The following is a 24,333-nucleotide window of genomic DNA, read 5'->3' as shown; positions in this document are numbered from 1 at the left end:
ATCACAAAACCTCCTGGAATGCTACCTTCATCTTCTCTGAAGGGTTATACCGGTTGTCAGCATCAGACTTCAAAAGACAAAAGGAAAAAAGAAGCCACTTCTGCTCTTCTCTGCTGCCTTTAAATTGTATCGGACTGAAAAACAGGGTTGTATTTCTACAACAGTGCTGGACGGGGCAAAGGACAGATGGCATCAATACCCTGCATTTTGTCTGATGCTCAACAAGTTGTTTGTTTTGCCTGGGCCACATGATACATCTAATCTCCAATGACTGCAGTTCCTTTGAAGTGAGCTGTTCTTGCCTCTTTTGTAGATGGCTGAATTATTCTGAACAGCACTTAGGGACGTCCTTGTGCCAATGGTAAACCCAGCCCAACAAAAGAATTGGTTATAGCAACATTCACTTTGCTGAGTTTTATTTCACTAAATTAGAATGAAACCAGGCAACGACCCGAATGACTGATGTGCAACATGCAAACACCAGCTGCAGAAACCCTGGAGGACACTTAGCAGTGACGAATGTCATAAAAGACAATGAACTGTGGAATCATTCTGAGGGCCCGAACCTCTCCTACCTTCCTAGGTGAAGTGACAGTCAAACTATCTGTTGAAATATGATAACAACAGAAGGGCATGCGGGACCGATGGGCCTACACTTGGAGGTGAGTGAAAAGCTCAGGAAGGATGAGGCTGCATAACCAACGAGAAATCAAGAGGCAAATCAGTTTAGATATGAAATCTTGTGGAAGATGAAAAAACTACATTATCCTAGACTGAGGGACAGCCATCTGGTGCAATGACTGAACTGAACTCATTCAACTGAATGCCAAAAAGGACTAGGACTGATACACCCATCACTGCAGTGCAGCCTTTCCAATTCAGCAATACTGAACTGTTTACCAGAAGAATTGGCCCTCCTTCACTTACTGTCTTTGAACCCAAAGACAACAAACTCATACACTGTTACAAACAAGAGATGGTACATGCAAATACATGGTTTTAAAATCCAAAACATACAGAGAGTTTAGCCAGTGCAACTTCTTGAAGGCGTCACTGCCTCTGAATTTCCATTATCAAAGGCTGCCCCTGAGTACCTGTTACTGATACCCATGGCTCATCAGACAGGACATCAGTTCTTGCACGCCTGTGAGAGCTACCCAGACAGAGCATGGCTACTGATGCACGCTTTCACATCAGATCAACACAGATTTTGGTGTGATACAAGCGTATTGTATGGTTATTTCAGGAGGAGGACTACTGACAAGGAACACATTTTTGGATGCCAAGGGTACCAAAGCTACCACTGACTTTTCTCTCCAATTTCAAAGTTTGTCTTATACCCTCACAAAGGTGTGAGGATACATTCCAGGCTAAAAGCACTAATTTATTTGGAGGAAAAGTAAAATTAATCAGATTATTCCAAGTCCTGTCAGGTGTGCTTCGCCTCATGATTATTACCAAGACAAGGTCCAGTTTGAGTGAAGCTTAGAATGGCATCTCTGTGACATATAATGGATTGTAAGTCAAAATCAGACGGTGTGAGTAGGTAGATGATGCTATAAACTGTGAATCGTGGTTTATAACAACATGTAAATTACTCAAGATCAAAATTATTATCAATGCCTTGTTTCCATTACAAGAGGTAGAAGACTGACAAAAATAATAGACAAGTAAACTAGATAGCGTGTTGTTGATTTCATCAGTGTGTCTGGAGAAGAATTAAATTCTGGATACATTATTCTATTCTATGTCTATTCTGTTTTCAAGAGTAGACACCTTTGTATGTGTGTGTATCACAGTAAGCAAAACAAAGTGCAAATCCGCATTAGAGACGTAAGTACCAGGAATACAATATAGCTGTAACACCTGAAACTGCAGGTAATATACCAATATTCTAAAATGCTAAATACTGCATAAATGCAGATCAAACTGCTCTAGAGAGTTTATTATTCAAGAGTAAGGCAAGAAACAAAATGGAGATTGAAAAATGCAAAGAAACTGTAAAAAGGTGTTAAAGATTAGAAAAATGTCTTTTATAGCAGCATTCTTCAAGAATGAATGTCAAGGGCAGAGAAAGTAAGACTTAAGGATATAGCGGATAAATTTTAACTGTGTGTACGGCAAGGTAATATTCCAAGAAATGTTATGTAGAAAAAAAAAAAAAGAACAGAGTCTTAGGCACAGACTGAATGTAAGAATCCAGAAAGTGGACCAAATTAAAGATGATTTCAGGCTATGGGCACAAGTGACAGGCACAATGGCCATGTTATCCGTGGTGATCCAGAAAGGTGGCAATGAGAAAGAGATTAAGAGCTCTGTTTTAGCCATTTTGAACCTGAGCTGTCGGGAAGACAGCCCCGAGGAGATGTCAGAGACAAACAGATTTTTTTAGGCTTGCTTTGAAACTCTACTCCATTAAAACAAATATATAAAAATGACTGACTCTTAGGTTACCTGAAATTTCAAATTTAACTCAAAATACTTTAAAATATTCTTACTCTACAGCCATCATCATGTGTCAGCTCTCCTAATACATTTATGTTAACTGAATACAAAAGAAATGTGAAATAAATATAACCAGGAGGGATGATCAAATCTAATTTTGATACATTAGTGTCATATGCTGTACATGTTACAATAGCAGCCAGACTTAATACTGAGCTGCAGGCTATACTGAAATTTCCAAATGGTAGATTGTTCTAAGTGATACCAAGTATAATTGAAGTAATAAACGATAGTAAAAGCAAAGCACACTGTCAGGAAGAATTTAAGTATTTACTTTTTAAAATTAAATGAGTTAGGTCTGGAAAGGCAAGACAAGTGAAATAATGCAGGGCCCAATTTACAGAAAATTCCTTTTATTTATCTGTTGCATTAACCCTTGAACTCTTGCCAAAATTACTGTAATTTCTAATACCCACTTACCTAAAGGAGGCAGAAAAAAGGCTATTATATTTTCTCATGATACGACAGCTAGCCCCAACTTTTTTCTCCGTCAAAAATGAAAGTGTTCATTACAAAAAGAACAGAAGGAGCAGAAACATCTGAAGTAATGGCTTACTGCAGCTACTTTTGCCCGTTACATGTACGCAGCACTGCTGTCTACAGCATATGCACCCTCTAGTTGAATTTCTCACAGAACTTTGTTTCAGCAACTATGGTGTGTTTTTGTTTATTTGTTTTTAAAGCAACGTGTACTTAATTGTAACTCCAAAAAAATATTGCACTAATAATTTACATCTGTAAACTTTCAAGTTCTCAATACATGTTAATAGCGCAATAAAAACACCCTAGCTATAAATACTGCGAGCTCTGAATCTTTTATGTGGTTGGGATGATGTCACACATAACCTAGAATCATGTATTAATAATACACCCAAAGCCCATGATGAATTAGTGTTCCAATCATTAATAACACTACTACTTTTTATTTACATGTCTTGTGTGTAATATTCTCACCTACAATGCCTTCACTGCTTTATCAGGCTAAGGAAGGAGGAGCTAGACAGGTGATAAGCTGCAGAGGCACACACTTGAGCTTTCTTACTCAATGAACAGAGTCTTCACAGTCTCATTTGATCCTGATATTTTCTTTGCAATTTGTTCTTGTAAGGATAGTGTAAATACTCTTTACTCTAACCTTTAATTCTAAGAAAAACAAAATGGATTGCATTATCAGCATCAAATCTTTAATTTACTATTTGCAAAGTAAATACCTATCATATATGCATTTCAATGTTAAGTTCCTTTACACATGCAGAGGATTTTGATCTGTTCTCCCTGATTTCATGTCTCCTTGCTCTTGTTCATATCTTCAGAAAGAAATGCTTCAGAGGTATCCAAGACACTTCAAAAGTTTTATTTACTATCCTGTAAGACTGATGGAAAATAAGTTTAAAATTGGCTTAGCCTCTGAAACAGCAGAATCTTGATTTTGCAGTGGCTGGACTGTCAGGAAGAAGTTTTGTTTTAATTTAATTTAATTTCCATTTATAAGATGAACCTATCATGCACCTCTAGGCACAGTTATAACATAAAAACCAGCAGCAGTTCTAAGCCAACTACTGCAAGATTGCTTGTTTTCTCCCATTGAATGAGACAGACAAAGAAAGCACAGGAAAGATCTGCACAGAAGCTCAAAACTCAAGTTTCTCTGGAGGTCATGAACAGTACATGCACTCAGAACAATGACAGTTGTTAGCACATACACAGTTCTCAAAACATTTTGAGGTCCCCTATAGTGTGTGTGAGCTGCACAGCATCTCATAAAACACATTCCTTGTGCTGACGTGCTCAGCCTAAGCAGCATGAGCAGTAGCAAAACTACAAAAAGAATTAAGCCTGTTTTCCTACTCATGTCTCCAGAAGAAGCCAGAGAGTTGTGCTCAATGGGACAGAGTTCAGTTGGAGGCATGTATCTAGCGGAGTCCCTCAGTGGTCAGTACTGGGACCAGTACGATTCAGTATATTCATCAACGATTTGGATGAGGGAACAGAGTGTACTATCAGCAAGTTTGCTGATGACACCAAGCTGGGAGGAGTGGCTGACACGCCAGAAGGCTGTGCTGCCATCCAGAGAGACCTGGACAAGTTGGAGAGTTGGGCGGGGAAAAATTTAATTAAATATAACAAGGGCAAGTGTAGAGTCTTGCATCTGGGCGGGAACCAACCCCAGGTTCCAGTATAAGTTGGGGAATGACCTATTAGAGAGCAGCGTAGGGGAAAGGGACCTGGGGGTCCTGGTGGACATCAGGATGACCATGAGCCAGCACTGTGCCCTTGTGGCCAAGAAGGCCAATGGCATCCTGGGGTGTATTAGAAGGGGGGTGGTTAGTAGTTCAAGAGAGGTTCTCCTTCCCCTCTGCTCTGCCCTGGTGAGACCACATCTGGAATATTGTGTCCAGCTCTGGGCCCCTCAGTTCAAGAAGGACAGGGAACTGCTGGAGAGAGTCCAGCGCAGGGCAATCAAGATGATTAAGGGAGTGGAACATCTCCCTGATGAGGAAAGGCTGAGGGAGCTGGGTCTCTTTAGCTTGGAGGAGACTGAGGGGTGACCTCATTAATGTTTATAAATATGTAAAGGGTGAGTGTCATGAGGATGGAACCAGGTTCTTCTTCGTGACAACCAGTGATAGGACGAGGGGCAATGGGTACAAACTGGAATACAGGAGGTTCCACTTAAATTTGAGAAGAAACTCCTCCTCAGTGAGGGTAAGAGAACATTGGAACAGGCTGCCCAGGGAGGTTGTGGAGTCTCCTCTGGAGACATTCAAAACCCACCTGGACACAGTCCTGTGTAACCTCATCTAGGTGTTCCTGCTCCAGCGGGGGGATTAGACTAGATGATCCTTCGAGGTCCCTTCCAATCCCTAACATTCTGTGATTCTGTGATACTACTTGCTGGTTTCTCCCAAGATGCAAACTTCACTTGATGCTTTTCTCAAGGTTGGGATGACTTTGATAGCATCACTCGCTGCTGCTGGTTCCTTGAGGTCTAATGCTTCTGCCCATGCAGCCTCTATCTGCTGAGTAGGAGCACTAAGAGTCTCTCTCACTCTGCCTCCTTTACCTAGCCTATCTTCATTGAATATACACGAAATTAACACCTTTAACACGTCTTTACTAAATTTTATTGAAATGGACCAAAATATGTTAGGGAAGGGAGGAGACACTTACAAGCAGGCTCACAAGCCTCCAATCACCGGGAAACTTAAAAATAAAAACAAAAAAAAAGATACTGAGGAAGAACAGGAAAGAAAGCGACACAGAAACAAAGTGGTTTGATTAACCGGCCCATCAGTAGCTGAGCTACAAACATAATCTCAATCTTCTGATACACTCTACATATCTATACAGACCTCAAATATTCCAAATTACAAGAGTGAGATTGTGGGTAAAAGAAGAGAGAAACAGGCCTGGGGCAAGCTGGAGCTGCTAAGAAGTCCAGCTGACACCACTGTCACCAGTGGAATCTCAGGTCTGGACCAGTACCGACCCTTGCCTGGCAGGAAATGCTCTATGGAGATTTGGGCTGCTCCTGGAAGTCTTGCACGTGTGTTCTGCTTAAGTCCACAATATTTGCAGATTATTTAATTAATATTTTCACTGTGACACATCTTCCCCGCCCTGTCAACACTTTTTAATGCTCTAATTCCAAGAGATTATAAACAAACATTGTAAGGATAATTACAAGCTGTGTTTCATAAAAACAAGTTTCTGTTTAAAAAATACAGAAGCCAGGCAACTTAAGAAAAAAAAAGAAAAAAAAAATATATATACATAAACACTGCTCTATACTGGAACAAAAGCAACAACCTTATTTTAAAATTAGTTATTTTTGCTATTAAACCATTTTTAGAAATCTTTTAACAACCTAAGTATTATCCTGGCTCTACTTCAGGAAATAAAGAACAGAAAGGACCCAGCACCATAGGCATACAAGAAAAAACACCATTTAATTTAAAAAAAACCCACCAAACAAACCAACCTATGATGTGTCAGTGAGAAGTTAGAACTCAGTCAGTCTATAATAATAACAATAACAATACTATTTTTTTTGTCAAGTTGAACACAAAGAACAAAAAAGCCATTAATAATTGAAGCTTGCCAGAGGCATGGCCATTTCTCTCTTTACTAACTGTCTACTGTCTAATTTAATTACAAGTATTAAACTCCATGCAGAGGTCAACCAGCTTCAGCTCCTCCAATATTACACTTCAACCAGTGCTCATTAACGTGTCTACTGAATGGATTAGCACATCTGAAGATGTATGTACGCAGAACAGGGGACAGTGATAGCCAATTGTTCATTTATAATAGGACACAGGTTTGAGACTGTAACTTGTTATCACTAATGTGGAATTTATTAAATTCTAAAGAAAAAAATACCAATACAGAAGACCATTATTTCCTTCATGTGGCTATGAGAGATCATATCACTGTTGAGCATCTGTGCCTGCTCCAAGATAAAACACCTTATCTACAAAATAAGCATTGTTGAATTCTTAATTTTTTTTTTTAAAGGAAAAATTGTGTTAATTACACGTGACTCTTCAGTGAATTAAAACTCATCTTAGAATGTACCCACCACATATTTATTAATTGGCATTTAAAATCTCAAAGTACTAAAACATAATTTGGACTTAATGCTTTTTCTTCTACACAAACCATCAACTCCCTTCATTTTTCACCACTGTACATGTGATCCTGCCAACATGTGCAACAGTGGCAAAAATCACCAGTACGGCAAAATTTGAAATTGGTAGAGAATAATATATATGGCTTAGCCTACGTCAGTAAAATACCAGCTATTAGCACATAAAGGTGCTATGTGTTTGTTTTTGGTTCTGTTTCTGTTTTGTTATTGTTGTTGTTTTTCAGAAAAAGTTACTGGATTTTCTTTGACTCTAATTTCTCTGGGTTTATTATCAAAAGAAAATATGTTATTCAGAAACCCCTACCTTTTTTGTTAAAGAGTCATCTGAATCAGAAGGCATTCTTGTTGACACATGGAACATTACTTCTACTGTCGAGGTAGCAAAATATGGAGTGGTCAGTCCAGTGCTTTTGTTTTTTTGCAGTCCTCCCATAAAGCCACAATGGTTTGTGAGATTTACCTAGAAGTAAAACCCAGGAAGCATTAGGAAAAAATACATCAGGTGATAAATACATTTTTTACACTCTGAAATGCACTTTCAAGTGAATTTTTAAAAGTACAGCCCTTTTCACAATAGTACCATTATGCTTTTCTCAAAGAGCTCAGACTGGCTGACTAGACTGGAAATCTGCAGTGTAGTGGCATTCTATGTTCCACGGTCGCCCTAGATGCTGCTGGGAAGAGAAGTTTAGAGAAAAGGAAAGGTTGTGTACATTAATATTTACTGCGCTATTCCCTGATCAGTTGATTTCAGTCACTTACATGTGCTTTTTGAATTTTTAAAAATTCTGTGATACTACATCAGCCTTAACCTGAGCTCTGAAGAAATCCTGTGTGAGAGCCAGACAATTTTAAATTGTCTTGTTACCTTCCATAATTTTCATGAGAAATTTTCATTCCGTGAATACGAAAAGAATCACAGGAAATTAATGGAAAATTCAAAAATAAGTTTGTAGGTCTTAGTTCTATGGGAAATAGTTCGGCACCGAAATAAATGAGCATGTTTAATGTGCTATTTCACTTTTACAACAGTGTCTAAAGAAAGCTACATCTCAGAGGTGAATACATTTAATCTCTGCCCACATGGGATATATTTGCTTTTCTGTTAATAAAGGATCCAGAATTTAATGTTAAGAGGTTAAAATATTAAATGTCTCATCATGGAATATTAATCCAAATTAGCAACTCTTTAATCCGGCTAACAAAGGCTAAGAGAATTAACCTACTAAAGAAGGATATTTGAAGACAATAATGTAATTTTTTTTTTTCTCCTGAAGAATCAGGAATGTGGGAAATAAATATCTGTGTTCGTGATAGCACAGACTTCTAGTAATTTTTCTCTGTTCCTGTGGAAAAGTCAGAGCCGTTATCCATGTAGCTAATCTAGCAGTGCTGTTATATACCTAAGGAGTACGAAAAGAACAAATAAGATGGACGCTCATGTGCACACTCCTGATGAACACAAGTCACAAGAGGAACAGACAACCTGCAGATTCTTACACAGACAGCCAGGAACAGGAGTGATTCCTGTACCTCTGTGCAACAGTGAGGAGTTGAACTTTACAATGGAAGTTAAACCTACGTGGGCAGAAAGAAAGAATGCAAGAAAGGAAATCCTCATAACAGTATCTAACTAGTGACTAAAGAGTTGCAAGTCTGTTTAGATTCTGGGGTACATCGCAGTGTTTCTGAGTGCTAGAAGAGACATGGCAGCAGAGTGTGCGAACAGACAGGTGCCTGCAGTGAAAGGCAGGAAGAAGGATGCATGAGAGAAGCTCACATTTGTATTTTTTTGATTCCCAAATTTGAGCAAATCTCAAACTTCAATGGACTTTACAGGCCTACAGGGAAATCAAGATGCCTCTTAATCAGTCCATGAAAGCCAAGTACATGACTGAACATTAAAGAATCATCTCTGCCTGCACAGAGCTTCTTAAATTGAAAGACTGTAAAATTATATAGCTGGTATTGCTAATAGAATTAAATCCAGAATTATTCTTTACATCCTACTTGCAAAACAGTATTTCAGTACTTGTGAGTAATGCTAAAGAGCCAAAGACTTATAAAATCTAAAGGGATTTATAATTTTCTCTGTAAACAGACTTAATATAAAGATATTTTAATAAATACCTCCCAGCCAAGACCAGCTACAAAATCTTCATAGGCTTGACTTCCTCCAGTATTAGTAAGAATGGAGTGTTTATCTTCTTGTCCCTCAGCAACATAAAACACCGCGATCTTGTGTGTCTCTCGGCTGTAGAACAGAGAATGGTCACTGCATGACAGTGCCTTTACTAATATGAAACCCAACTATGCAAACAGCACGCACAGAACGTGGCTTTTAAAACATCAAAAAAGATAGTGAAAGTAAAGTACAACTGCATAGCTTCTTTTTGAATACCTTCTACATTTCCATATTCCCACTCGTCTTTTCTAGTCTGGTCTCCTCTAGAGTCTGAAGTTTTGCTCTACATGAACAGCATTTAGCCCTTTCATCACTTCTGAGATGCAGGATGGTGCTGGCAGCACCAACTGCTAGTGGAATAACTGGCCTTCTGAAACGAGTGAAACCTGCAACATGGGCATTATCAACACTGCTGCTTATGCAACTGAATGGAGAATCTTAAGTACTACAGCAATGTCTTCTGTTCACAGCTTGCTGTGAGACACTGGAGCAGTTGAATGGGGTTTCTCACACTTCTGAAACCTCCACTGGACTTTATTTCACCTTCTACAAAAAATAATTCAAAGCTTTTAATTCTTTTAATTCTGTGCTGCAACTCCAATTTGATGTCTTCAACTACTAAAAGCACTGGAAAACAGCTCAACAATTAGCACAAGTTTAAAATGTGGAGATTTTGTTATATCAAAGTTTCAAAACTACTCCATGTTATGCATACAAATGTTTATAATTTTACATTATTTTGAAGTTTGTTCTATCTCATTATATACTACTTGTAGAGTTTCACTCTATAAATAACTTCAATATAATACTAATAACTACAGTACAATGCAAAATACATTAATAATTTACAAAATTACTTCAGCTCTCAAATCTATGCAATTAGAGCCATGTAAGTGCAAGCACACTTAAAACAAATACGTAGGTAGTCATTAGAGGAATTTACCACTGTCTTGAGTCCAAATTTCTGAGTTCTCGAAGTAACTTCTCATTTTTCTTCAGCAGATGAAAGCTCCTTCTAAATAGAGAAATTTGGAACTCTTAACACCTGTTCAGTGATGGATACAGAATAGTACAAGAATGGTACAGAAACATCTCCAGGTCCATGCGAGAACAGCCAACAAATGCTTTTGCCTTTTTAATAGTTCTTCCTTATCTAAAATATTAAGATATCTTTTCAAAAATATACAAGGTGGTTGTGTTTTTTTACTCCAGGAAATCTTCTATATCCATTATAGCCTGGAGTACAACCTTTAATTCTTTCCTTTCTTCTGTCAACCTATTGGATCAATTAACCTTGATCAATCTCCATTCTGCAGAAGAACAGACAGAACTCTCTTCAATGCATATGTAAGCTGCACACTTTACTAGGCCAAATATATGGGCTTAGTAACAAGAGACAGTCCCATAATCTACTGTCCTAGGGAACTAGCGCAGTAAACACAGAGGTTTTGCTACGCTGAACTGCAGAAGAGAGCAGAACACAGCTCACCGGTCACCCAGCCAGCTGTAACAATTTAAAGAAAAACAAACCAGTATGTTACAGCAAGAAAGGCCTTCTTCATTTCTTTTAAACGGCACTAAAGATGTTTCCCATAAAACACAGTGGAATGAGTTTAAGAGCAGTACTGTTCAAAACCAGACTGACTTGAGGAATTAAAGACACAAATAAGAAGGGCTATAACACCAAAATTTTGTCTCATTCCAGTGATATCTCAGTGACACATATTATTTTTGCTTTACAGAGTATTCACTTCCCTTTATAGTGAGAAAATATTACAATGCCTCTAATACAGAATTTGACAGCTATTTGACCCTTAAATTCTAGGGTGCTTGTATTTGCACATACCCACGTGTATATGCAGACATATACCCAACCACACCCACACAAAAATAATAATGTAAACCGAGACACTACTTTTGTAACTGAACCTGGCTTGTCTCCTGTTGTTCTGAACAATACCCAAAAATTGCCAAAGCTGAAATAAATAGTAGGGGACACATCTTTCTGGTTAGCTAACGCAGATAAAATGCCTTGGGGCTGCATGCTCCTAGCAGGCAAAGCAGCAGGACACTGTCCAGCAACACAGCAGCTGAGAATACAACACTTTCAGAGTCTCATTCTGGCACAGAAAGGTAATGATTTTTTTGCAGGAACATACATGGGAAGCAAAGACAGCATAAAAGATGCCTTCTTTACCAAGGTAGCACCCCTTAGTGCAACTGGTGAAAGGACTATTTGAAAAGATATCACACCTTCAATTCTCCTTCAAACATTTTTCTGAAGAACATAAATAGCAATGAAGGCAACAGGCTCCTCCTTTCTCTCTCTCTGAATGACACGTTCAAATGCAGAAAACTTCCATTTTCCCCCTATTTGCACATCCCCTTTTCTCTTTTGTTGGCTGGCCTGAAGTATTTTTGGCTTCGCCCACTCCATGATCAACTATTATTATGCAGCAAAAATAGCATAATTCCTTAAAAGAAAGTTCTTAAATTGTGAGTCTTAGTCTTTCCACATTACCTTTTATCCCAAGAATTCATTCCCAGTATACTGAGAAGTAATCTGCAGTAGTAAAATGCTGACTGGGGCTTTTGTGAGGTTGGCTCGTCCTGCTCCATAGCCCTCATATTCAAATCATTGAAATGCTTTTCAACAAACTCCCTCTCTTCTGTGTGCTGTTTCAGAATTGCATTGATGACATCGTTCTCCTGCTTCTCTGAGATGCAGACTGGTTGAGGGGCAGGAATGTTGAGTGAGACACCAGTTCTCTGTAAGCATTCAGGGCTTGTAACACCTAAATACTGCAAGAGCTCATCAAGGGCATCTTCTTCATCCCTAATTGTATCCCATGTTGGTACAGTGTCTCTAAATTTCTTTTTTACTTGGAGTGTAATTCCATCCCTTGCAGATACATCTTCCACATGCTCAAAGGATGAAAGAGCATCTTCTGGTTTATCTTGTTGAGATAATGAAAGTGCAAAAGACGTTTGTTGTGAAGATCCACACAGAGATGATGGTCCATACAAAATGGCCGAATCCCATGAGTATTTGCCAGATAGATCACGCACTATAATTCTAACATTTGAATTAGCAGATGCAAGTCCAGCAGACAATCCTCCCCCAGGCATGTCGTCTTCTGCTTGGATTTGTATGCAAGACACCAGGGAAGTATTGTTTAACACAAAGAATTGAAGGTTTGGTTTCTCAAAAAGTTCAGGAGAAAGTTCGGGACTTTCACTGTATGGATTGTCATTGTTTTCACACACTTGACTGGTTAGCATAGCAGGACCTCCGCTCATGGGGTAGTGGCCTAAGTGGTTGACTAGATGTGTTATCACAGTACGAGCAGCAACAGAAATTAACCCTTGTTGCATGTGACTTTTCACTGCAAGAGAAAGAATACAGGTTTCAGAAGAAAACAACACTGAGATTTCTGTATTTCTTTTGGTCTCCTCTTCCTCGTTGAGTCTTAAACAGAGGACAAGCACTGCAGGGTTATGATATAGCCAACTCAGTAATGGAAAATATGTATTTTCATGAATGCTGGTCTCAAATACATACAGCATGAAAAAATAATAAGATAGTTAAAGCAGCATCCTCACTAATTTACAGTCTACCACACCTCCTTACCATAGCTTTGTAATCAGCATGGTTCTTCTAAAATACATCTTTTTTTTTAATCCAGTGAAGTAGAGATCATAATTGTGTTGTAAAACGTCCATTTCCAACTGCAATGGATTTTTATATTTATACACATTATTACATTGTGAAACAAAGGAACATAGATGCACAAAACCTCTAATCCATCTTAATTTCCCTGGGGAGTATATAGCTGCAGGTTAGGTTGGGAATAATGCTGGATGGTTTTAAGGTACCAAATTAAAGACCAGGCTATCTACACTAAACACAATCTAACAGCAGCAAAAATTTTCAAAAGCAAATCTCATGCTTCAACTGCATTTTAAAAAGTTTCAGCCTGGAAAAACTTGCAGGGAGGAATAGAAGTTAACTGCACCTATCTTAAGTGAAATACATCTTGCGAAAAGCAGTAGTGTTTCAATATGGTTTTGCCACATCCTTCTTTGTTGCATACTTTCCACTTGCATGCAACATTATCTAAATTCACAAAAGGAATTTCTTAATGTTTATAGCACACTCTGCTAACCAAGTACTCTATTGGCATTGGATTCTTCTATCAAATCCACTCTATGTTACTCATGAAGTACAGAGCTGGTCAAAGCGATTCTGTCAGGCAGAGAACCCACAAATGGCTCAGGGTACCCCTGAAGAGCCCATGCACAAAAGTTCTACACCACAGAAGTTCACAGGTAGAAGAGACAACAGGTTCAATATAGCAAAGCACTTATGTCTGTAGGCTCTCTCTTGTAACAGGATGGATGCCCTGAATTTGTGATTTACAAGGCGAAGATAAATCAAGACTGTTCTCCTCAGGATTACATCATATATTTTAAACTACATTAAACACTGAAAACCGTTGCAAACACTTCCTACCTTCTTGTTCACCAAAAATCCATCAGACTAGAATGTTCTGAACATTACCTCTTTATTAAGTATTTACTGAGAAGATGTAACCTCTTGAACGTGTAAATATGGTAAAATTAACTCATCTCCCTTTATATTGTGTATTTACATGCAATAAAAACTAATGCTTAATAAACAAATTCCTTTTTGCAGTTTAATGTGTCTTAATTGGTTTAACTGGAAAAATTAAGGTAAATTTGTAATGCATACTGACTGTCATGACAGATCTTTAGTTTCTGAAGCACTGTATGCATTCTGCGTCTACAAAAGTAAACAGTTAGTAAATATTTGTCTTTTATTTTTTTCCACAAGGTTTGGGTAAAGCATCTAAGAGTTTCGGATTCCGGCTGTTTTTTACCTTTAGGAAGCACTAGATCTGAACTGCAAAAACGGGAATATTTCACCTTGTTAATAGTTGGCAAAATCAACTTAAATTTTATACTATTCCAAAACTCGGATAAACACAAATACTTCAATAAATTAAGGCCTTGAAAACTAATATAAACAAATTACATAGTATATTTTTATTGCCTATAACTTTCTTGAAGTTTGAAAATTTACAAACACAAAAGCATTCAGTGAAGCTGAATTAAATGTCCAGATATTGATGGCATACAAGGAAATTAAGTTATAGTGCCATCTGCTGAAATATAAGAAAGAACTGTAAGCAAGTTTATATAAGACAAAGAGAAATTAAGTTGGATGCTTGAAGAATAATTTATCAGTGCAGCACTGCTCAGCACCTGGACATTGCAGAGGTTGGCTCCTCTTTGCCAGGATACTTGTGCCGAGTGTTTAGCGCTTGGCACTGCACAGAGAAGGCAGGTAACGCTCTCCTCAGGTTACTGGGAGCAAAGGTGTGTGAGCTTCCCAGCTACCTGAAGCCTCACACTCTGTAGATTAAATGCCTTCAGTGAAGTTCTGCTGAAAAATCTGAACACATGAGAGGGGCCTTTTAGCATATAAGTTACTACTATTACTGTTTTGTGGTAAATCCTGAAGATCTCAAACCTGACCACGGTTGTACTTTGCCTGTGTGCATGAATTTACTCCCTTAGGAGCCTATGGGGGGATGTATGAAAAAGAAAGGTGATGTGAAGAGTAGAATGACAAATGTCAATTTGGAAGGTCCGTTCCTTCTTTCTCTGAAAATTTTACTCTTGAATTAAAATTTCAAAGTGATTGGGATATACATCTGTCATTGCCTTTTTTATAAAATGATAACAGTACTTCTCTTTGAGTCTTCTCTTGGAATACAATATTGTTGATCTAAAAATGTCACAGAAAAATCAAAAGTATTAAGAGAAGCACATTGAAAAGTAAATTGTAAGATATAACCTGTTATGTTGAAATAAAATAAAGCAGCCTGGAAACACTTTTGCCACGTGGCAAAGCAGATTTTCTTGATGGTTTCTCTTAGAAAATAAACAAAAAAAACCAAACTCAGTACTGCTTTTTGAAAATATGAGAATTTTAAATTGCATTCACAACTTAAAGGATATATATTAGTAGTTTATTCCCAGAAGCACATCTCCTCAATCAGGAACAACTGGACATTCAGTATATTAGAATTCTTAAAATAAGTATCTAAACCATGCTCTTTGTTTCTGGAAGGCAGATCAAAATTTGCAATAACACAAGCCATCACAGCTTTACCACAAATTCTACAACTAAGCCATACCATTACACGTTAAAGCCCTGCTTTGCCAGCCTGTCTTCCTGAGCGAACACTTCTCTGCTCTCTTTACGCTACAGTCTTTTGCCTGGGCACTGTAATTTATGTGTGTACGTGCTCACTAGGTAATTTGCTAGAAGCATGTTATATTGGCTATTTTTATCAGTCCCTGAAATTACCTCTTTTGTGGAAAGGCTGAAGGTCCATCACCACTAATTTGTATCGGGGGCATGAATGGAGGATTCCTGAATTTCCTTAAGATGTGTTGTTAACTCTTTAATTCAACTTTGGCTGAACAGCTTCTAAACAACTACAGCAATGTAGTAGAAGGAAAAAGTAATGACTGAGGGTGGAATTTAACTCTTCTCACCCTTTTAGCTATCTAAAGAATGATACACCTGTATAGACTGATTCATCTCAGTTAGAAGCCCAAATTGGAGAAATGGGATGAAACATTCTCTGGAAACTCTTCTCTTTTCTCCATTACCTTTAAAGGGAGCCTAAAAGAGTTCAATTTAGCTTAGCTACCTGTATTTTATATTGGCTTAAGGAAGTCTCACTCCCTTCTAATTTCAAGCTTCAGGTATAGAGAGATGCAGTTACAGAGAACCCATCTCTAGCATAGCTTCTGTTTTGTGAGGGATATTCTAATCTGGATACATCATGTACAAAGTGTTTTTTTGGTTTGTTTTTTGTTTGGTTGGGTTTTGTTTTGTTTTTTAAGTGTACTTTTTGTGTCCTTTTGGTAAAAAGGCAAATGGCAAAGCCTTAAAATGAAAGTACTTTATATTTCTAATTTTTAAATAAAAGCTAAGACTAAACATCAGATGGAAGAAACTTTTCCTTCAGAAATTGAAATATATTAGGAAAAACGATTGATCTATGCAAAAAATTTAAAATATGTTTGGAGAAATATGACAAATTAGGGAAACTCCATGAAATCAGTAATTGATCGACCACTGTGTCTATGCAATACAATTAGTACCTTCCAATCACAACTATCTCTAATAGATTTGTGATCTACGAAAAACAGGTTTCAAAATGTTTTTTTGGCTATAATTGCAAAAAAATTTCCATAAAATATTATTTCTTATGAGTAGACTCTATTCAATAGTCTGATTTTGCTATCTATTAACATTAGATGTTGCAGAGCACTTCTTGTTTATTACTACCTATTTTCATGTAACCAGCATCCCTGTCAATATAAGGGTCACAAAAATCTCAATTTTACTTTTTCCTAAATGTTCGCATCATTTAATACTAACAACGAAAAAGCATTCAAGGACAGGTTCCATTTTAATTCGCCCTCATATATATTCATGGTCCCATAATGACAAGTAAAAGATCAGAAGCGGGTATGCAGATCACAGCACAATGCAGTTCAAGTTAGGTTTTGCACATCTGAACTGTAGAGTGAATGGCTATAATGCTTTCCTATTCTTGGAGGAAGCAAACCTCTGTCAGGGGGACACTGAATCCAGGCTAGTGAGCTACAGTTAATTAGCACAGGCAGCACTGGTATGCATGTACTGTCGCTAGAAGAAGCTGTTGTCAATACTAGCTAGAGGAACGCTGTAATTCCTTAGATGTATGAAAGCACCACAGACTTGTCTCCAAGTTCTGATGATGCAAGAAAAGCTTCCTACTCACACCTTTATTGCCAGCTGCTACAGGTTTGTTCTGGTTTAAATATCACATTTTGATAACAATTTCAAAGTTATTCTTTGTGCATCTTATACTGCATCTATCACTTCACCTGAAACCTACAGAAAGGAGGACAGTTTCACAGATAATCCTAGGTATAGCAGATTCCTTGTGAGAGAAAGTACTTGGAAAGCTACTGAAACAGAGAGGGGAACAGTCCTCTCACCACATCACCTGTTTCCAGGGGATTTAACAAATTTTTGTTGTGCCCGTTCACAGAATCACAGAATGTTAAGGATTGGAAGGGACCTCGAAAGATCTTCTAGTCCAGTTCCCCCGATGGAGCAGGAACACCTAGATGAGGTTACACAGGAAGGTGTCCAAGCGGGTTTTGAATGTCTCCAGAGAAGGAGACTCCACAACCTCCCTGGGCAGCCTGTTCCAGTGTTCTGTTACCCTCACTGAGAAGAAGTTTCTTCTCAAATTTAAGTGGAACCTCTTGTGTTCCAGTTTGAACCCATTATCCCTTGTCCTACCATTGGTTGTCACCGAGAAGAGCCTGGCTCCATCCTCATAACACTCACATTTATATATTTATAAACACGAATGAGGTCACCCCTCAGTCTCCTCCAAGCTAAAGAGACCCAGCTCCCTCAGCCTTTCCTCATAAGGTTGATGTTCCACTCCCTTAATCATCTTTGTTGCCCTGCGCTGGACTCTCTCCAGCAGTTCCCTGTCCTTCTTGAACTGAGGGGCCCAGAACTGGACCATTATTACCAGGCTTGCTCCAGCCTCTCAACAGATCCTGTCCACACCACACAGCTGTATCACCAGATGTACCATGTCATCACAGTTTCATACCACATTATACTGTGGCTAACTGTCCATAAAACTTGTGATGGACATGACCTTGAACAATGGGAGGCACAACAGGGTATGTCAATCACATCTATTAAACTGACTGAAAGCACTTCAAGAATTCCGGCATTTCAGTACTTTCCGCTTTGCTTATAACCCAAAGAAAGTGTTTAGCAAACCCCACCCCCTCCTTGTAGAACTTCCCTGATTTCCCTACAACTGCTGCCCTGCCTATTTTTACTCCTTCGAAAAACATATCGTGATAGTACTTTACCAAAAAAGAGGCTGACCCATACAGCTCTGCTGCCAGCTTGCACTAACTGACCCCCTGTCCCAATCAAGTCCCAGACTGGGTGTTATCCACCAACCTTACTCCTCTCACGCCTGCAGCAATGCCAGGGAGAACAGATGCTGAGCGACCGGTTAAGCACCGCCAACTCTATTCTCTGCCTGGCAATGTGGACTAGAAGTGCCAAGGTTGCAAGACCAGGGTTGCATTTTAATGCTGCAGTTTGTCAATTAAATTTCACAATCTGACTTACAATTCCAGAGCCCCAAAACTTTAAAAACGTATGGAGCTTTCTTAATTCATCTGGAGAGATAAGAGGAACATCTGAAATTACTTTTATTTAGAAATTTGACAAGAAATCATAAAAGAACAGATCACATACGGAAACGCAAAATGAAGATATCAGTGCTAAGGCTTTGTGCAACTACATTCATTTAAAGAAAAATCCATTCAGGGTTGTCTTTTCAGATTGTCAGATTAAACAAGCCACACAGCATTTGCTGCTAACCCATAATTACAGATTATTACAGAACACAAAAGATGCCAGGCATAAAAAGCTACTACAATTCACTACACTGTAATAGAACATGCAGTGGAAGTTAATTTTGGCAAATGCTTTAAATATTAGCTTTACATAATATGTATAGGTGAGACTGTAATTAGGACAGAATGAATCCTTCGAAGCCTCTTTCATTCTGACCCAGCAGATGATTACTTTTTTCTAATATGACCACAGCCATTTGACAAAAAGCCAACTATAGTACCTTGCTTCATTCTTCAGTAAATTTAATAATTGCAGCTCCTCCTGCCAATAATTCTCAAATCAGACTTGTTGAATCCAATACTGAGCTTATTAGGGGACTGCTCTATGTTTAGAATTCTTTGGCCAAAAAAGTACTTGAGGATGATGAAGCATGCCTTAGACAAGGGCACAATGATTAGCCATTTTCTCTACATAAAAAACAGCACGTAGTCACTACAGACCACAAAATCACCTGCTGTTAGCACACAGCTGCTACAAAGAGCGTCTGCATTTATCTGGTTCTTAATACCTTTAAGGAAGCCTAAATGGAACAACTTAATATGGAAGTAGAATAGCACTACACAGAGGTTCTGGTATCAGTATTAATCTCATATTTTTCAGTTTTCTTCCCAATGTAGCCATTTGATATTTACTAGATACACTGTATACTATATCCTACTCTCCTGTAGCTTAGTTTCTTGATTCGTTATTTTTATTTTCAAGTTCTGAAGGAAATGTTAATTCCCTGGTCTCTTAAGGGTCTAATCAGATGAGATAAAATTTCTTTTTAGATAACTCTGTTGTTCTAAACAGTGTAAACAGAGCAACAACATATTATGACGGGTTAAAAAAAATTCAGAGAGCACTTTCAATATTGCAAGCTCAGATAGGAGAGAAATCCAAAATATTCTTAGAAAAAGAAGCAAAATTAAGAAGACTATATGCTAATTTAATGAAAGTAAAATGAAAAGCAACATTTATCCATGTTGTAGTACTTAATACTTTTTGCTGATACACACAGCACAGGAGAATCCATACCAAATCAATCTTCATGTTGTTCAGAAGATACTTATTTCAGTTAATCGAACAGTAATTGCTCAAAATTATGTTAGCTCATTCCATAGTAATGGCCCTTACCTAGTGTCTAGGTATAATTTAAAACTTATGCTTTAGACAAACACTTCAATATTGGAAACCAAGATAAAATCTTTTTGAAATAAAATGTATTTAGGCAATTTGACAAACCTTCAGTAACTGGCTGAAGTTTAGAAGACCTCTCCGAGTCTGGAGAATGCAGTGGCTCTGGTTCCTTCAAGCTTTCTAAATGCATAAAAGGATCATAATCTACACATGCCAAATCAGAAAGGCTTAGAGGAAAATACTTAGGGTTGCTAAAACACTGAGACCCATAGACACATCCATGCAGAACCTAGAATAAAAAAAGAATTTAATGACATTAACTACTGAAATTTCTACCTGACAGTTTCATAAGAAATTAATTTTAATTTACTTTTTTAATTGACTTGTTAGAACCAAGTAGGCAGGACAAAATGTTGGAAAATTTTAAATGCTTAATATTTACGGAAACAAACCCTACGAGGCAAAGAAAATTGTTAAAACACCATCTACACTGAAGTGGAATTTAACAACAAAGAAAGAAGATACAAAACAGAAATCACTAAAGTTATCTTTATTTTTAGATCTCCTATCTTCATTAATTACATATGCCAGGTCTAAGCTGCTGGAAGTTTTAATCCCCTTCCCTTGCAAAAAAAAAAAAAAAAAAAAAAAAAAAAAAAAAAAAAAAAAAAGCCTGTCTTTGTTCTGTGTCCCTACAGACAGCAATTATAACTCGGTGCTTTTCATTTTGCTTAGTGCTAAATAAAATCGCCTGGCATAAAAAAGCTACTTCCTCGTCCATCTTAAATGTATGGCTGGTCTCCTGCAAAGCAAACGTCTGCTATCAGTATGACATGCAAAAAGTACCTTGATTAAACATCACAAAACGTAAGACAAAATTAACAACTCCAAATATTACAGTAAACAGTAAAACAGTTACAGTAAAACAAAAGAACTAAGACAGCACTGCACCGTTCAGCAGCAGAACTGGAGTCAGCTTACAGAAAGGTTCTGGTTTTGTTTCCATGAAAACTGACAGTATCTCCATACATAAAAATTCTAATTTAGTGAATAAAGAAACATATACCTTATATATACAATTAAGAACGGATCTTTCAGTCTTATCATTTTCTGCTCCTGTAGTGTGAAGAGGTTGCAGCAAGGTCTTTAATGGCAAGGCCATTATCCAATCCAACAAGCACAGAAGTAAAGAAACCACCAACTGGAACAAACACTTTCAATTACAAATCAATTAAACCAGCACCTGCTACTTCACATTTATCACTGTATTTTACTTCTCTGTTTTACTTTCTTTTCTCAGCTCAGCAGAGTCAACCTTCTGCAGTAATGGCAGGTCACACTGGTTCAAAAGCCACTGTATGTACAAAAGCTACAGCACAAGTAAAAACTTCGGCTTCTGAGGTATTTAACAAAGACCATCCATACAGCAGTTTCTCATCACGGTAAGTCTGTGCACAGATACTGTGCTTAAGAAGATACCCATGATTTTTCAAAATTGATTTGTAGTGTGCTGTTTTGAAAATGACAGATCACACACGTACAAATTAAGGCCAATGCACGGCTCTGCATAGAAATCTCACTGTAAAGTGAATCAAGGATCAAACAAAACTGAATGATTTCAGCTGCGTTCAGTGCTTTATAAATAACACAGAATTTCCTTCACAACATGTCAATAATGCTACTCAGCATCAGGTACCTTCTGAAAGAAATCCAACTGCTTTCTGTATTGTGGGCTACTCAGTCAGCAAAAGAACCAACTCCCTCTAGGGGATGTTTTTAAAGACTGTAGAACAGAATTAGCTTAAGACATACATACACATGAAATTATTAATAAATTAATGGTTTCAAATAGTTATTTTTAATTTTAAAAGTTAGCTACTGTAGAGGAAACAATTCAGATAAATAGCTGTAAGATTCTCTAAAATATTTCCCAATTTAAACAAAAGTCTTTAGAAGAAAATCCATTTAACTAATTTGCTAATAAAAGACATAAACATCATACTCATTTCACATAATACATTACAAATTTATGTCTCTCAGAGGCACTGTATAATAAACCGAATGATGAAGGGCTCAGAGTATTTTTATATTAAACCAATTTTTAAGGAACCCATTAGGACTAAGTTTGTCAAACTAGGTAAGCCATTTTTTTCTACAATATTTGAAGTAGAACGATCAGCATTAGCTCATGGGAAAACTTAATGATTTATGGGAAGCATCTCAAGTGGAAAGGTGGCTCGCTTGCCATGCTGCTGTAGTGCAAAATGGAGCTCTGGAGGCCAAAATGAGCAGCAGATGAACACCAGCTCCCGTGGGAATGGGTGGCCCAGAAAAACAGAGCTGCAACAACAAACTGCAAAGTGCCAAGTTTAAATGGCCATTGAGCCCCACAGTCCTACAGAAAAGCCAAATAATTCACTAGAGATGCAGCTTCCAGGAGGCAGAGAGTACTCCTGTGAGCTTCAAGTGAAGAATGAGCCTGTCTTAGTCACACTGAAAATACAAAAAGATAGCAATCGTTCTGAAGGATGGCAACAATCAAATTAATTTGAAGATTACAAGCTATCTTGCTCAAGAATGCACATACAATAGAAGGTGCGAAAAACCGAAACCTTACAAATATTTTGAAATGTACTGTCTCTACAAGTTAGCAATATATTTTCACTATAAGACAAGTTTGAAAAGTCTACATAACTTTCTTGGCTTGCAAGTTTACTGAAGATAAGGAAAAAGAAGACTTTTAATTATTGAAAACAATGAATCTCAATTAATTTTAAATGCACATTTTCCTAGAAAAACTCAGAAATACTGCTGGAATTCTGAGAAGACTATACTGTATTATACTTAAAGAGCTGAATCCCTACTTTACAGCACAGCTTACATTTTGTAACAATACCATGTCACACACCTTTGAAATCAAATTGACACATTAAAAATAAATGAAAAATGTTTACCCTCTTGTCCTGTTCATATGAGGAAGCTTCTGTACTCGGCAGCAGATGGGTAATGGTTGCTATGAGAATCTGGGGAAAATGTAGCACAGTTTCTTTAAAAATACCATTTATATATATACTTAAGTTAAAAATAAGTTTTTAAGCAGGTGAATGTGACACAATGCTAGATTAATGGCTAAATTCTGTTACAGTTATTCTGAGAAAAATTACAGTATTCCTTGCCACTTAAAAAAACCCAACCAAACCAAACCTTTAAATTGAATTTCGCAAAAGACATTGAAGGAATATGTTCTGCTTGACTGACGTAGATGCATTAGGGACAATGAAATTACACAGCTACTCCAAATACCAGGCAGGAAGAGAACTTGATTCAACGCACTTGTAGGGTGCAGGAAGGAGCCTGATGTGGATTTGTGTATGGAACTATTTGAGCTCCATTATTTCTTAGAACAACTAGCATTTGTAGATACCCTGCCTCCACTTAACTGCAGAGGAGCAGAGAAATGCTTGCTATACCTTTTTAAAAGCTTCAACACTTTTTTCCTTTCCAGTTACCTGGTAGACCTCTATCTCTTCTGTGGTTCAAAGTTACAGAGGCCAGTCTACTCCCTTGTTATTTAAAGTGTATTCAAAATAATTATTTTTGGTTTATGTAGGTCTGCATTTTAAGTAATCACTTTCTCACTTAAACTTAAATAAGCATATTTGAAGATACTGAATATTAAAAAAACCCCTGCACTTTACTGACAATATTCTTACATAAATAAAGACAGAGTTGTACTGGAGAAAAAATAAGCAAGACATAGCCATTTTATATGTTAATATTTGTGTTAGCAAGTATGATATGAACCCATAAAATTAATAATCAGTAGGATTATATTTCTGCTAATTTAGTATTTTGTGAAACATACTTGTCAATATTCTGGTATTTTTATTTCAGTGAAATACATTTTACTATTACATTTAAAAGAGTTTAGATTTTCAAAATTTAAAAAATTACTTACTTGAATAATTCTTAAAGGTGAATCAGCTTGATACACTTGAAGTCTATGTACATAATGTATCAGCATGTTCAGCATACTGCAGGCAACTTGGGCTACTGTTTTATTTGGAAACTAGAAAAGACAACACAGCAAAGTAACGATGGCAATATTGCACGTAACAGTATGGTAGGTAGGTCAGGAATTTTAGTGACAGTTTTATACATGTAGTTCCTTGTGTACCCATTTATTGGTGTGACAGAATTAAATGTTACAAAATTTTAAAGGAATTATTTTATAGTCATAATCAAATTTTAGCAGCTAACATCAAAGATCTGGAACAGACCATCAGGGAGTTGCATGCAATGAGAGAAAGAGGAAAGGAC

General features: G+C 37.4%; 1 protein-coding gene across 8 annotated transcripts in view; it reads right to left on the bottom strand.

Moving 5' to 3' along the window:
- The window catches only part of RALGAPA1 (Ral GTPase activating protein catalytic subunit alpha 1), a 141,060-nt gene that overhangs the window by 34,928 nt on the left and 81,799 nt on the right, over positions 1 to 24,333 (bottom strand). For all 8 annotated transcript variants that reach the window (XM_082057748.1, XM_082057742.1, XM_082057745.1 and 5 more), the window contains 8 exons: positions 23,972 to 24,082; positions 22,968 to 23,036; positions 21,080 to 21,214; positions 20,119 to 20,302; positions 11,863 to 12,727; positions 10,285 to 10,356; positions 9,287 to 9,410; positions 7,461 to 7,616 (listed from right to left, as the gene is read on the bottom strand). In XM_082057748.1, coding sequence (XP_081913874.1) covers positions 7,461 to 7,616; positions 9,287 to 9,410; positions 10,285 to 10,356; positions 11,863 to 12,727; positions 20,119 to 20,302; positions 21,080 to 21,214; positions 22,968 to 23,036; positions 23,972 to 24,082 — 1,716 coding nt within the window. The remainder of the gene's footprint in view (positions 1 to 7,460; positions 7,617 to 9,286; positions 9,411 to 10,284; positions 10,357 to 11,862; positions 12,728 to 20,118; positions 20,303 to 21,079; positions 21,215 to 22,967; positions 23,037 to 23,971; positions 24,083 to 24,333) is intronic.

This window comes from Streptopelia decaocto (assembly GCF_964273445.1).
Source record: "Streptopelia decaocto genome assembly, chromosome: 7".
Classification (NCBI taxonomy): Eukaryota; Metazoa; Chordata; class Aves; order Columbiformes; family Columbidae; genus Streptopelia; species Streptopelia decaocto.
The sequence above is the reverse complement of the archived record's forward strand: the minus strand, read 5'-3'. Positions and strand labels throughout refer to the sequence as shown.